Source organism: Hippocampus comes, unplaced genomic scaffold (genome assembly GCF_001891065.2).
Source record: "Hippocampus comes isolate QL1 unplaced genomic scaffold, H_comes_QL1_v1.1 scaffold153, whole genome shotgun sequence".
NCBI lineage: Eukaryota > Metazoa > Chordata > Actinopteri > Syngnathiformes > Syngnathidae > Hippocampus > Hippocampus comes.
This window is the reverse complement of record NW_017805991.1, coordinates 299711-312391: the sequence shown is the minus strand read 5'-3', so window position 1 is coordinate 312391 and position 12681 is coordinate 299711. Positions and strand designations below refer to the sequence as shown.

The 12681-nt window shown below is 41.3% G+C and overlaps 1 protein-coding gene across 1 annotated transcript; it reads left to right on the top strand.

Annotated features, from left to right (window-relative positions):
* Window positions 1–935: 935 nt before the first annotated feature.
* On the top strand, window positions 936–11229 carry nmt2 (N-myristoyltransferase 2). Its single transcript, XM_019892093.1, has 12 exons — window positions 936–1161; window positions 1556–1673; window positions 4668–4809; window positions 5412–5530; window positions 5612–5703; window positions 6596–6712; window positions 7260–7430; window positions 7571–7679; window positions 7774–7944; window positions 9425–9592; window positions 10030–10167; window positions 10250–11229. The coding sequence occupies exons 1-12, from the start codon at window positions 1049–1051 to the stop codon at window positions 10268–10270; spliced, it is 1479 nt and encodes a 492-aa protein (XP_019747652.1). The 5' UTR covers window positions 936–1048; the 3' UTR covers window positions 10271–11229.
* Window positions 11230–12681: the final 1452 nt, after the last annotated feature.

The following is a 12681-nucleotide window of genomic DNA, read 5'->3' as shown; positions in this document are numbered from 1 at the left end:
CCCTCATCTGCAAGATTCAGTGAGGTAGCAAGGAACCTTCAGTGTGGAAATAAAACGTGCAAAGTTTAGGAGGGACTCGTAATTGTTCTTATGTGTGCAAAAATTGTATTTTAGTATTCATGTTGTTTATCTCAGACCCATAGGATATGTTGATTTGATTTGGTGCACAGTTCATGTTTATTGGGGATTTACCTGACTGTAACGTTTCAATCCAAATATCCATGATGCGCAGACAAAAAGAAAATATTCACATGGAGTACTGTCTCTACGAGATATTTAATTAGGTAAAATCAATCACAGGATGTGCTGTGGATCAAGGAAAATACTGAACTACACTATTCATTGATCTCACTAAAGTGTTTGACTTGTGCTATCCTGCTATAAAGGCTGACTGGCATAAGATTGGACCCCTGTTCACTTCACTGGTTTCAGAATTATTTATCCTGATGACAACAATGCCAAAACATTGGTAACTCTTAATCTGCTATCCTCCGAATAATCAAGGGTGTTCCACAAGGCTCATTACTGGGTCCTATGCTGTTTACGGTTTACATAAATAACATTCCTCCATAAAACAGACTTCGATGTACTTTTTAACGCAGATGATACAGTTTTATATTATGGGCATAATGAAGCTCTGAGGTTTTATGAGGAGCCAAGTATTTGCACACATACCAATAAACTGATATACTGTACCTCTTAAAATAAGCTGTTTTTTCACCGAATGTATGTGATTTTGACCAGTGTAAAAAAATAAACTTTAGAATCCACACCAATGTGAAATAATCAATTAGAATGAGTTGGGGTATCTATTATTGTGTCTTTTGTCCTGCATGTCACGTAGCAACCGACGTAACATATCGACGTTTTTTTTTTTGTGTTTTGTTTTGTATTGCCACCATTTGGCCTCAAGGTGGTGCTATTTCCCGACTGATCGAATTTCTTTTGTTTTTCCGATGAGTAGCCACTCGCCGCGATCTCTATCAGACGGTACTTGGGCAGTATTCTCCCCCTTGACCCCCTCCCCTTCCCTTTTTCTAACGTCTTAATGATGGCGGAGGACAGCGAATCCGCCGCCAGTCAGCAGAGCTTGGAGCTGGACGACCAGGATACTTGCGGGATAGACGGGGACAACGAGGAGGAGAACGAGAACGCGCAAGGGTGCGGACGGCCTGTTGTACATCACACAGTTTACGCGCGTGTGTATGTTTGTGTGTGTTCTCGCTGGCTAATGCCAGTTAGCCGATACAAACACAACCACAATATTCTCTGTGGGACTGTCCTTTTAAACTAGCAACCTCGCTAAAAGTGGTGCTTTAAAACGGTCACGACGCCGTTCATTTGAACTACTTTAGTATACATTCCCCAAGCCGGTGTCTTGACTTTAGTGGAAGGATGTCAGGCAAACCGTTAGCGAGCTAGCGCAGCTGTCATTCGTTGCTATGGCAGCTAACGTTAGCCCGCTGCCTCCCTACCTGCCTCACTCACTGTGTGTGTGACTATCTCGAGTTAGTCCATGTCGCCTTAAAACGTGACTTTGTCCTCATGTCCGCAGGAGTCCTGGCGGGGATTTGGGGGCCAAGAGAAAGAAGAAGAAGCAGAAGAGGAAGAAAGAAAAGCCAAGCTCTGGAGGAGCCAAATCAGACTCTGCCTCTGACTCTCAGGAGATCAAGGTGACCACTCCATCCATTCATTTTTGTGTGATCCGAAATAGCTTTACTTTCTCTGAAATGTTTTCATGTTACCTTAAAGAGGGCGTGTCATTCAATATGACTTTTTACTTCTTTTCATACCACAGTGGTGGGCTCTGCATTTGGGATGTTGGCCTTCACTAGGTCCTTACCTGTCTTAATTCACCTGTTAGTTGGCTTCATACAATCAGGATTTTGGGGCCCATCACCAATCAAGGAGTTAAAAAAGAAGAAAGAACAATAACCGATCATCAATCTGATCACAATATAGAATCTTATAACTATTTAAACAAGTTATTATCTGTGTATCATGTGGAACCTCAGATTATTAATTGGTTTCCATAAGAACATGGGGAAATTCCCATTCAGGTATCGTTTTTCTTTTGTTCATTGCTTTTGTCGTTCATTGGTTGATTTTGGCACAACAAACGGATCTAGGAAAACCTCTCTGGTGTCACATTGTCATTGAAAAGATTAATTGCTCTATTGGGCAAATTGCTACACATTTCTTTTATCATTTTTTTATGGCAGCTGTCACACGATTACTAGTAGGTGGTGTTTTTTTTCTTTTTCTTTTTGCCAGTCTAATAAAGAGCAAAACAACAGCAATAATGATGATGAATGGTATCCTCCTTTACTGACGCAATGACCCAACCACAAAAGACAAACACACCACATATCTTTCTGCTCATCTCTGAGCAGTACTTCTTAACATTAACAGTTTCACTTTAGGGACCCTTGTGTTTATGCTGTGTTCAGAATGAAGAAATGTCACGTTCCTCCATGTTACTCGCCTCCCCCAAACAGAAAAAAAAATACAAAAACATTTCTCGTCAATCAGGTGGATGGGGGTTTTCTAAAACATTGTATTGTGCTACATACTATTGCTATTTTGGTTCTACAGCTGTGAATACATTTAACAGCAATGCCAACTTCCTTGCTCCCCATTCTCAAATCCTGCTCCTTTTTGGCTTGCTTTGGAAGCTGGCTGTGTTTTGTCCTACATTTTTATTTTCCACCTTATCTGCACAGGACGCTACATGTATGTGCCGTGTGTGTGAGACAATAAGCACAGTCTCAATGATGTTTGGCCTCGGCACGAATTCGCCCCTGTCTTCGTAAAATGTATTGACTATGTACAGTAACTGTCTCGTAAGAATACTGTCGCTGAAGTCACATTCGGTCTGACTACAGTATAGCTCGTATCCTCGTTTAGCAAAAGTTTCGTGCATTGACGTGACAACGCACCTATTTCCATGTTAGTTCAAACAACACGGCCTGCTGATGGCATTTGTGATTGGGTGAATGTTCATAGCCTAGTGATGAAAGTGACCACGGTGACATTTTTATCTAAAGACTAAAGACCATATAGCTATGAGTACTGCTGTGTTTTATCCATGTGTTGCTACCACTGCTTGCGTTAAAGGGGAAGTCAAGTCAAACTTTTTCGTTAGATGTTCCACATGGCATCACTCATCTAAATGTGGTATGCTGATTCATATTGTGTTTGTGGAATATGAATTAAGACGCAAAATCCACCCATTTTTTTTATCCCTCTCAAGGGACAGCCTTTTTCCTACTTGGTGTTGATTGAAAATGACATCACAGTTGCTCAGGGCTCAGGTAACGACCAATCACAGCTCAACTTACGGACGTCACATAACCGAACACAGAATACAGGTGACGTGTTTAGACGAGTGATTGGGCAAAGTGAAGCCTCATGAACCAGTAAGACTTTGTCTCTCATATATCAGCCAATGGTTTGTTCATTCCTTGGTTTTATTCATTTTAGCTCTTTAAGGACCCCTGCTGCACGGTGAGCTGTATTGCAGTTTGTATTTGAGATGAAAGCGTGTAATGTTGCTTCTCTCCAAATTCCGACAGTGCACGTTTTAATTAACTAATCCTAACACTCTGTACAGACTACATTGCAAGTAAACTGAATGACTGAATCTTCTCTACTTATCTATGGACAACTGAACTAACTGTGAAACTGACTATATATGAACTTTCTCTCTCTGAATCTGTGAAGGAATGAATGGATAACTACCTGACTGACAAACTGAATTGAATAACGAACTCAAAATTAATACCTCACAGAGAGAACACACTCTCGTCAAGAAAATTTTTGACTTCCCCTTTAAGATAAGCGGTAGGAATACAGGGAGATGAAACATATAGCAGTTATTCACAGGCATATAGTCTTTATCCTCTGAAACAACAACTACTCATCTCACAGCGTAGTTGAGACAGCCTTGTTCTCTGTAATCAAATGTACAGATTGAATGTATGCATTAACCACCAATGTAATTCAAAATGTTAATTATAACACGTTACATTACTTTTTAATCACAAGTGACAAGCACGTTGCAGCTAAAAAAATGTTAGAGCAGTCAACGCATCTTTACTAAGTGCTCTTTATTGGGAAACAGCTCAAACAAATCGATTCAAAAAGACCACACCAGTCGCAGAAGAACAACAAAATCCTTTACTCACCAAATGTTGGTCAATAACAGCCCCTGGCTGAGTTGAGAAAAACAGGAAATTGAAACCTACCAAAATATAAAACCTTAATAGCACTTGCTTAGTCATCCACATGACTGTCGTGACACTGACACATTCGCTGGACAAAAGTACTTGAACACAACCTCAATCTGCTTTCGAAAGGTCCACTTATTTCACTGTTAGTTTCTGTGGATATTCTTACTCTTTTCTCACATTCTTCTTCTCTGATCCTGACCACCATCATTCTGCCAGGAAAGCTCAATACTCACAGAAGTAATGTATGCTATGAATTTGGCCCAAAAGATGTTTAGTGAAGTGTGTTGATATCACCCATTAACATGTCTCAGGCATATGTTTCCAGGTGATCTTGTTTGAACTCCAAATTTGACAAGCTTTGAGGTACTGTACCAGCTTCCTCCTATGTTTTACCTCCCATTCTTAAAGCCCTCCGTGTCTATTGTTACTCTCCAGAATCCTGGCTTGCCGATCCAGAAGCTGCAGGACATCCAAAGAGCTATGGAGCTGCTGTCCTGTCAAGGCCCAGCTAAGAGCATTGATGAGGCAGCCAAGCACAAATATCAGTTCTGGGACACACAGCCGGTGCCCAAGTTAAGTAAGTTCACATTAATCTCAGGACATTCATGACTGGTGGACTGAATAGAAAGCAACAGCAGCACTTGCTCAATGGCATTATTTGGGAAATACAGTGAAACCCCCAAAGCCATGCACCCCATAAGTAGTACAATTTGGAGTTCAACCAATATTTTTGAAATCATGCGCACCATCAGTCAAAAATTGAAGCTCAAACCTTCACGACGTGATGTCAGAAAAATTCCATTCTTTATTTCGGCCTATCGAACATTTGCATCGTCAAGAGACCTGCAATTGTTGCATTCATTCGGCCAGGGTGGCATGGCTCAGTGTGGAGTAGTCGTCGCCCGCTCCCAACCGGAAGTTTGTGAGTTTGATCCTCAACCCTTCTAACCGCGTGTACGTGTCAAGACACTGAACCCTAATTTGCTCCAAAGTGGACCTGGCAGCAACCTCCCACGGCATGATTTGGAGCATCTGGTTTTCACGGCGACGAGACAAATGCACTGGCGCTGTGTACCAGCAGAAGACAGTCGTACTTCAGATTGGAAAACTAAACTTTGCAATAGTAGGCATGTGGTAATTGATGTCACAGATCTGACAGGAGTTGTGCTGTATGTGCAGATGAGGTGGTGACGAGTCACGGCCCGATCGAAGCTGAGAAAGAAAATATCCGACAGGAGCCTTATTCCTTACCTCAAGGCTTCATGTGGGACACTCTAGATCTCAGCAATTCGGATGTAGTAAGTACAGCTCATAGCTCAAATGCACAAATGGCCTTAGTAACAGGTCATAATGTCGTAAGCTGGTGCTTTGTTTTTCAGCTGAAGGAACTGTACACGTTGTTAAACGAGAACTATGTGGAGGATGACGATAACATGTTCAGATTTGATTATTCGCCAAGCTTCCTCAAATGGTAAGCGCTGACCTTATGTCAATGTTGTTTGTCATATTTTGGTCTTGGTTTTTCAGGTGCACTAAAGAAAAATGTAATTCATAGTTAAATTTAGCTACACTTATTTTGTACCTTGGGCAGAACGGGGCTTAAATCTCATTTTTCTCAATTTTCCTCAGGTGTGGCTTTTCTCCAGTTACTCAGTCTTCCTCCCACATTCCAAAAACATTCATGTTAGGGGCATAGAAGACTAAATTGTCCCAACTAAGGCACAAATCTGATAAGGACAAGCACTATAAAAAAATGTGATGGGTGGATGATTTGACCTGCACTTAAAATCAGTCCTACCGGAAATACACCTTCAATGTCAATCATCTGTGTAAAACATTCATTCATCCATACTTAGGTTTTCATTGCTTTTTTTGTCTTCACACAGGACATGGTGTAGAGAATGTAATTATTAAAAGGCAAAATCATAAGTGGAGAAATGAGGTTATGATAGGACATGGCAATGACTTTGTCATGATAATGAATGAATTAATATTCATCAATCCATTTTACTCTCATCATTCTTTTTGCAACCAAACTGCTGAAATACTTTCGTTTGGCTATCCAGATGTTCCCTTTCTGTCATTCTGGGCCAAAATTAGAACCTCATGTCAGCAGGCATAACAAAGCACTCGCTCAACCCTCTTCTGTCTTTTCTTTTTCCCACGTCAAGATATCTGACTTTGCATCACAAATATTAATTTACTTGCCCATTGAAATACAAGCATGGGAATTTCAACCAGACACCAAGCCACAAGCTTTGAGCCCCTGACTAACTAGATAAGTTGTATTGCTTCAGATGACGATGTTTCTGGATGCAACTTCCTCTAAGAAGTATAATATGAATTGTGTTCTTCCTCCTCAGGGCTTTACGTCCGCCTGGTTGGTTACCTCAGTGGCACTGCGGAGTGAGAGTCTCCTCAAACAAGAAGCTCGTCGGCTTCATCAGTGCCATTCCTGCAGACATCCGTGTTTATGACACGTGAGTATTCATAAATGACCATACATATTGCTCCAATGCGAGCTTGCCCATAGTTGAAAGTGGTTGTTTCGCAGCCAACCAGGAACCAGCTTGGATTATTTTCCTGCTTGTTGGTCTTTAGCAATAGCACTCTAAAAATCTCTTCGCCAACCTCTCTACGACTGGGTGCGCCATCTGACATGACAGGGGCTCCCGAGTTGAGTATCTTTCAAATCAGGGTGCACTGCCGCCATGGCAAATGACCACATTCCATCATCACACCCTCACAACACATACATAATGAATGGCTTGGTCACCATTGCTAAGTGCAGTGTGAAAAGGCCTTTATAGTGCAGGATGGAGAATCTTTTGTAACCAGATGCTAATGTCTGTCCAAGAGTTTATCAAAGTAAAGAGTCAACCACCTTAGACTTGCCCTATAAGAAACATACACTAGTTTAGAAATGTCTATTCTACCAAAACATCTGGCCAGTGAGCATCTCTCTTGCACTTAGCAGGACAATGATGAAGTCTCCAATACTCAAAAACGACATTTTTGCTGCTCTAGGTTGAAGAGGATGGTGGAAATCAACTTCCTCTGTGTCCACAAGAAGCTGCGTTCAAAGCGTGTGGCGCCGGTGCTCATCAGAGAGATCACGCGGCGGGTCAACCTGGAAGGAATATTTCAGGCGGTTTACACAGCAGGCGTCGTGCTGCCTAAACCAGTTTCCACATGCAGGTAAACTTTCATGCCCTCGGACGTCTGCTTCAAAACGAGACAAAATTATAGAGAAGGTTAGACTGGTTGATTGACAGGAACTTGATTATGAAGCCAGTGAAATACACACAAATTTTCTCTTGTTGTGTGTTATCTTGCAGGTATTGGCATCGTTCTCTAAATCCCAGAAAGCTTGTGGAAGTTAAGTTCTCTCACCTGAGCAGAAACATGACGCTGCAAAGAACCATGAAACTCTACAGACTACCAGATGTAAAGGCTCCCCTCAGCCCACTTTCAGACCAAGCATCTCTTATTATAAAGAATGTTCACTTCATGTAACTGCTCATTGTCTCCGCCGCCGCAGAGCACCAAGACAGCAGGGCTACGGCCGATGGAGCGGCGCGACATCCGGCAGGTGACCGAACTGCTGCAGAGGTTCTTGAGACGCTTCCAGCTAGCGCCGTCCATGAGCGACGAGGAGGTGGCTCACTGGCTCCTTCCTCAGGAAAACATCATAGACACATATGTCATCGAGGTAGCTGCGATCTGCTCATCTGTGGAAAACATTCTGGGCATTTGTGGTGGATATAAAAAGTTTACATACTGCTGTTCAAAGACTACTAGAACAGGTGACATTTTGTTTCCAGGGTTAATGGGAGGCATTTTGAATTGTGGCAGGTGTGCACTGACTCATTTAACATGAGCTCCTAAGTGATTGGTTCATTTTGAGCACAGCCTCTTCCCCGGTTGTAAGGAGGTGTGCACACTTATGCAAACACATGATCTTGGTTATTTTTTTGATTATTACTTCTCCTCTCAAATATTTGTTTTCAATGGAGTCATAATTCATATTAACGGTGCAAAAAAAAAAGTTCAATGATTTATCTTGGTCTCATTTTTATATCACAAAAAACTGGCATTTGAACACAGGTGTGTAGACTTTTTACATCTAATGTATTTGATGTGGGCAGCATGGTGGACGATTGGTTACCATGTCCGCCCCACAGTGCAGAGGTGTAGGGTTCAATTCTGGCTCCGGCCTTCCTGTGTGGACCTTGCATGTTTTCCCCGTGCCTGTATGGGTTTTCTCCGGGTACTCAAGTTTCCCCCGACATTCCGAAAACATGCATGGCAGGTTAATGGAACACTCTAAATTGTCCCTAGATGTGATTGTGAGTGCGAATGGTTGTTCGTCTATGCGTGCCCTACGATTGGCTGGTAACCAGTTTATGGTGTACCCCGCTTCCTGGACGAAGACAGCTGGGACAGACTCCGGGCGCCTGTGACCCTTATGAGGATCGGCGGATTAGAAAATGGATGGATGGATGTATTTGATGTTCTTGAATATCCAACTTTAGGACCATTATAGTAGTTCACTCTTTGTCCTCACTAGCACCATAATCACTAATAAGACAATTCAGTGCACTGCCTTTTCACATGTATTTGATAGCCTACCAGTGTGCTGCTGCTGAATTATAAATGAAAACTACTGTGCTGTGAATAATCCGCAACTGGCTTTATGGCAAGGTGTTTCAGCATTTATTCAATATCCTTGATGTTCTATTGAAGGTCCAAGTACTTGTATGGTCACTGTCCTCACAAGTAGGACTCCTACATGATACTCGTGACTCGCACAGTTTTCCCTCATTAATAACATGTACGTAGTTGTCCTACTAGTATGCCAAAGTTGCCTGACTCGGGAGGACAAAGGGCGCACTTGTCCATGGACTTAAGATGGATATTGAGGACATCGAATAAATGTTCAGACAGCTTACAATAAAGCCCTTTGAGCCTTTATTCACCGCGCACTAGTTTTCATTCAGAATTCGACGCTCTAGTAGGATATTGAATAACGGTTCAAACTGCATTCCATGAAAGGCATGTGAGGACAAAGAGCGTATTAGTATTTGCACTTTAAGATGCATATGAATGACATTGAATAAATGCTCTAACAACCTTCGGTGCTCAGCACTGTACCATGTCTGCTATCTTGAAGCTGCTTTTGTGTCCCATAGGGTGCTGGTGGCGTCTTGACCGACTTTGCTAGTTTCTACACTCTACCCTCCACGGTGATGCATCACCCCCTGCATCGGAGCTTGAAGGCTGCATATTCCTTTTACAATGTTCACACACAAACGCCGCTACTGGACTTAATGAATGACGCCCTGATCCTTGCCAAACTGGTAATTTACCCTAGACGTCTTTGTATTTGGTGATCTAGTGCAGTGTTCTCAACCTTAATTGCACTAAAACGTGTATTTTACAAACTAAAAAAAGAAGTCACGGCACACCACCCAATAGAAATGTCAGAAAAAGTATATATGAGGTATACGACACATCCCTGGTATAGATACACGAATAAAGATACATTATTTGTAGTGAATAAACAATACTTTTCAAACCAGTTGAGTGAAATTAATGTGCCACGGCACAGTGCTTGGGCATCGGCGATACCGTCCAGTAGTTCACCAAGTAAGAGCATTAATTAATGCCTGCCTGGCTAATACCAAGTAACTTGAGTTGCCTAAAGGTACCCCTAAACTCCAGAAGTCTGCAGCGCTTTCAATAAGCTCATGAAAATTAACACTGACAGTAGTTTTGATGATTATTTCTTCCACAGAAAGGCTTTGATGTGTTCAATGCCTTGGATCTAATGGAGAATAAAGTTTTTCTGGAAAAGCTCAAGTTTGGTATAGGAGATGGAAATCTGCAGTATTACCTCTACAACTGGAAATGTCCCTCTATGGACGCTGATAAGGTCAGTGAGCAGTATTTTATACCTTTCCACCTTTGAAACAAGAACATGTATCTAATTTTTAAAAAATGCAATTCTGTTTCAGGTTGGCCTGGTCCTTCAGTAGCCCCCGTGCCTTGAAGGCTGCTACAGACACATATACACACACACACACACAAACACACTGATACACGATGAGGACACAAGGTCTGGCAATTACGTACCTGCACACACAAGGTCGCCCATGCCAGACTACGGTGAGAAAAACAACCTTTATTCTGGGAAGATGTTTATTTTTTTTTCCACCACTGGCGCTTTTTTTCCAGCTCACTTGCAGGTAAAAATCAATTACCGTAAAAAAAAAAAAAAAAAAAAATCCTCAACAATTTGAATGTGAACGTCATGTTATGCCTGATACGTACGCTCACGTTTGAAACAAACCAGTTTGGCATGCACAGATATCACTGGCATGCCGTTGTCGTCATAAACAGTATGGAAATCCGACAACTTCATTAGTTGGCAACTCCTCTCTCTTTTTTTTTTTTTTGGAAGTTAAGTTGTCCCTCGCTACTACTGCATCTCACCAATAGAGGGCTGTTCATGCAATATATATCATTCCACTGCTGGGTACTTCAATTTATTTTGTTCTCGGTACATACAGACTTGTACACTGTCACACGGTCATAAAACCAACTGGTGCATTGACTTTTTTTTTTTTTTCTCAATATGAAACATTGAGTTACATGTACAGCATGAAGCCATGTACTCAGTTTAGGACTTTTTTTTTTTTTTTTTTTTAATGAAGAATGTATTACATCAATGAAGCACAATTTTTCAGTTTCAAAAAGGTCCTCAAGGTGGCCGATGTTTGGAAAAAAAAATGCTGTGGTACTTCTCAGTGTGAAAGTGAGCTGCTACCATGTTACAATATGTAGTAAATAGCCTTTAAAGCCATGGGTATTTTTGGGGTTGAAAATTTTCCATGTCCCACTGTTCATTGTTTCTGTACTTTTTGCATAACTTGTTTTGCTGAGTGGTCATGATCACGACGGGTGTTTGATTCATGAATAAACCATTACATTTCCTGGTTCAGCCAGAACTGGTATTTAAAAAAAGGACCCTTACCTCGCCATTGCAAGGCTTCAAACAGAAAGTGGCCGCAGAGATTGGAATGCCATCGAGTGCAACAGACGGTGAGAGACTGAAGGAGTCACAGAAAGGCACAGATGTGATTGTCCTTGGAAATGAAAAAAAAAAAACGTTTGTGAGTTTTGCCACTGAGCACTTTGGTGTGCAAAAAAATACTCACCAGTTTAACAGTTGGGCATGTACATTAAAAGTTTATAGGTCATATGAGGTTCACCGGTAAAGGTTATCGTGCATTTTAAGTTCATCCTAACTTTTTGTGCGTAGTGTACAATAATGTCATACAATTTAGTATGGCTCTCAGAGAACTTTATTAAAACCTCCACCTGATTGAAAATTGTGAACGTCACATTGCGCCTACATCTTTTCAATCACAAATCGGGGTTGACTCATGGTGGCAATGAAAACAACACAAACGACAAATGATCAGACGGCAGGCGTTGAGAGGCCAATCATCAACAAAACAGCAAATTCTCTTGTCTTCCTGTTGTATTTGGGACAATAGAGTCTTGCGGAGAAATTAGCATTTAGTTAAGTCAGAGAATAAGCTGCTGGAAAGCATTTTTTTTTTGTCATTTCGTATGCAAAAATATCCTGTTAATCACCTTGTCTGTTCAATGATTCATTTTTGAGAGAATTATTTAGATGGGGGGGGGGCGATATTTGCTATTTTGGGGCTTTTTCACCGTTTTTGATGTCTTCATCCCTGCACATTTTATTCACTTTCTACTCCTACTGTGTCTGAGACAAATCTACTGTATTTTTTTTAGGTGTTGAGTAGCTAAATGCATGGAAAAAGCTCAATTTATAATTGAATTTGTGACAGTTTTCCTTCTGTAAAAGTCTAAACAGGCAACCAGAGAAGTGTGATATCATTTGGTTGATCTTGTTTATGTTCAAGTGAGCCTCCGCTGTTGTTCCATGGTCACATTTGAGATGTTCTACATTGTCTTCTTTTTACGTGCTTTTCCTCTCCTCCCTTTTACAACAGATGAAGAAAGCAGTCTGCTAGTCAGAACTTTTTCTTTCTTTCGTTTATATGTTTGAAACCTTGAGTGAGTTGCATTCGCCAAGACGGCTGAGCTTCTGTTCAACGCAGACAGACGCTGGTTGTGTCTCCAAAAACGTGTGAATGTTGCTGCGGTGACTGTAGTATCGTTTTACTACCTTTAGTAACAACTTCGGCCCTGTGAACCTGCCTTATTTGGAAGATTTTGTTAGTTTTTCCAGGAGTTTGACATCATGGGGTAAACAATCCGTACAGCTTTATCAAACTGAAGAACAATTTTTTAAATTCAAATCCATTATAAGCTGTGAAAAGGCTGACAGAACTTGTACCAGCATCATTGTAGACCACATGACGCCATGCAATTAATCTGTTTCAACAAATGC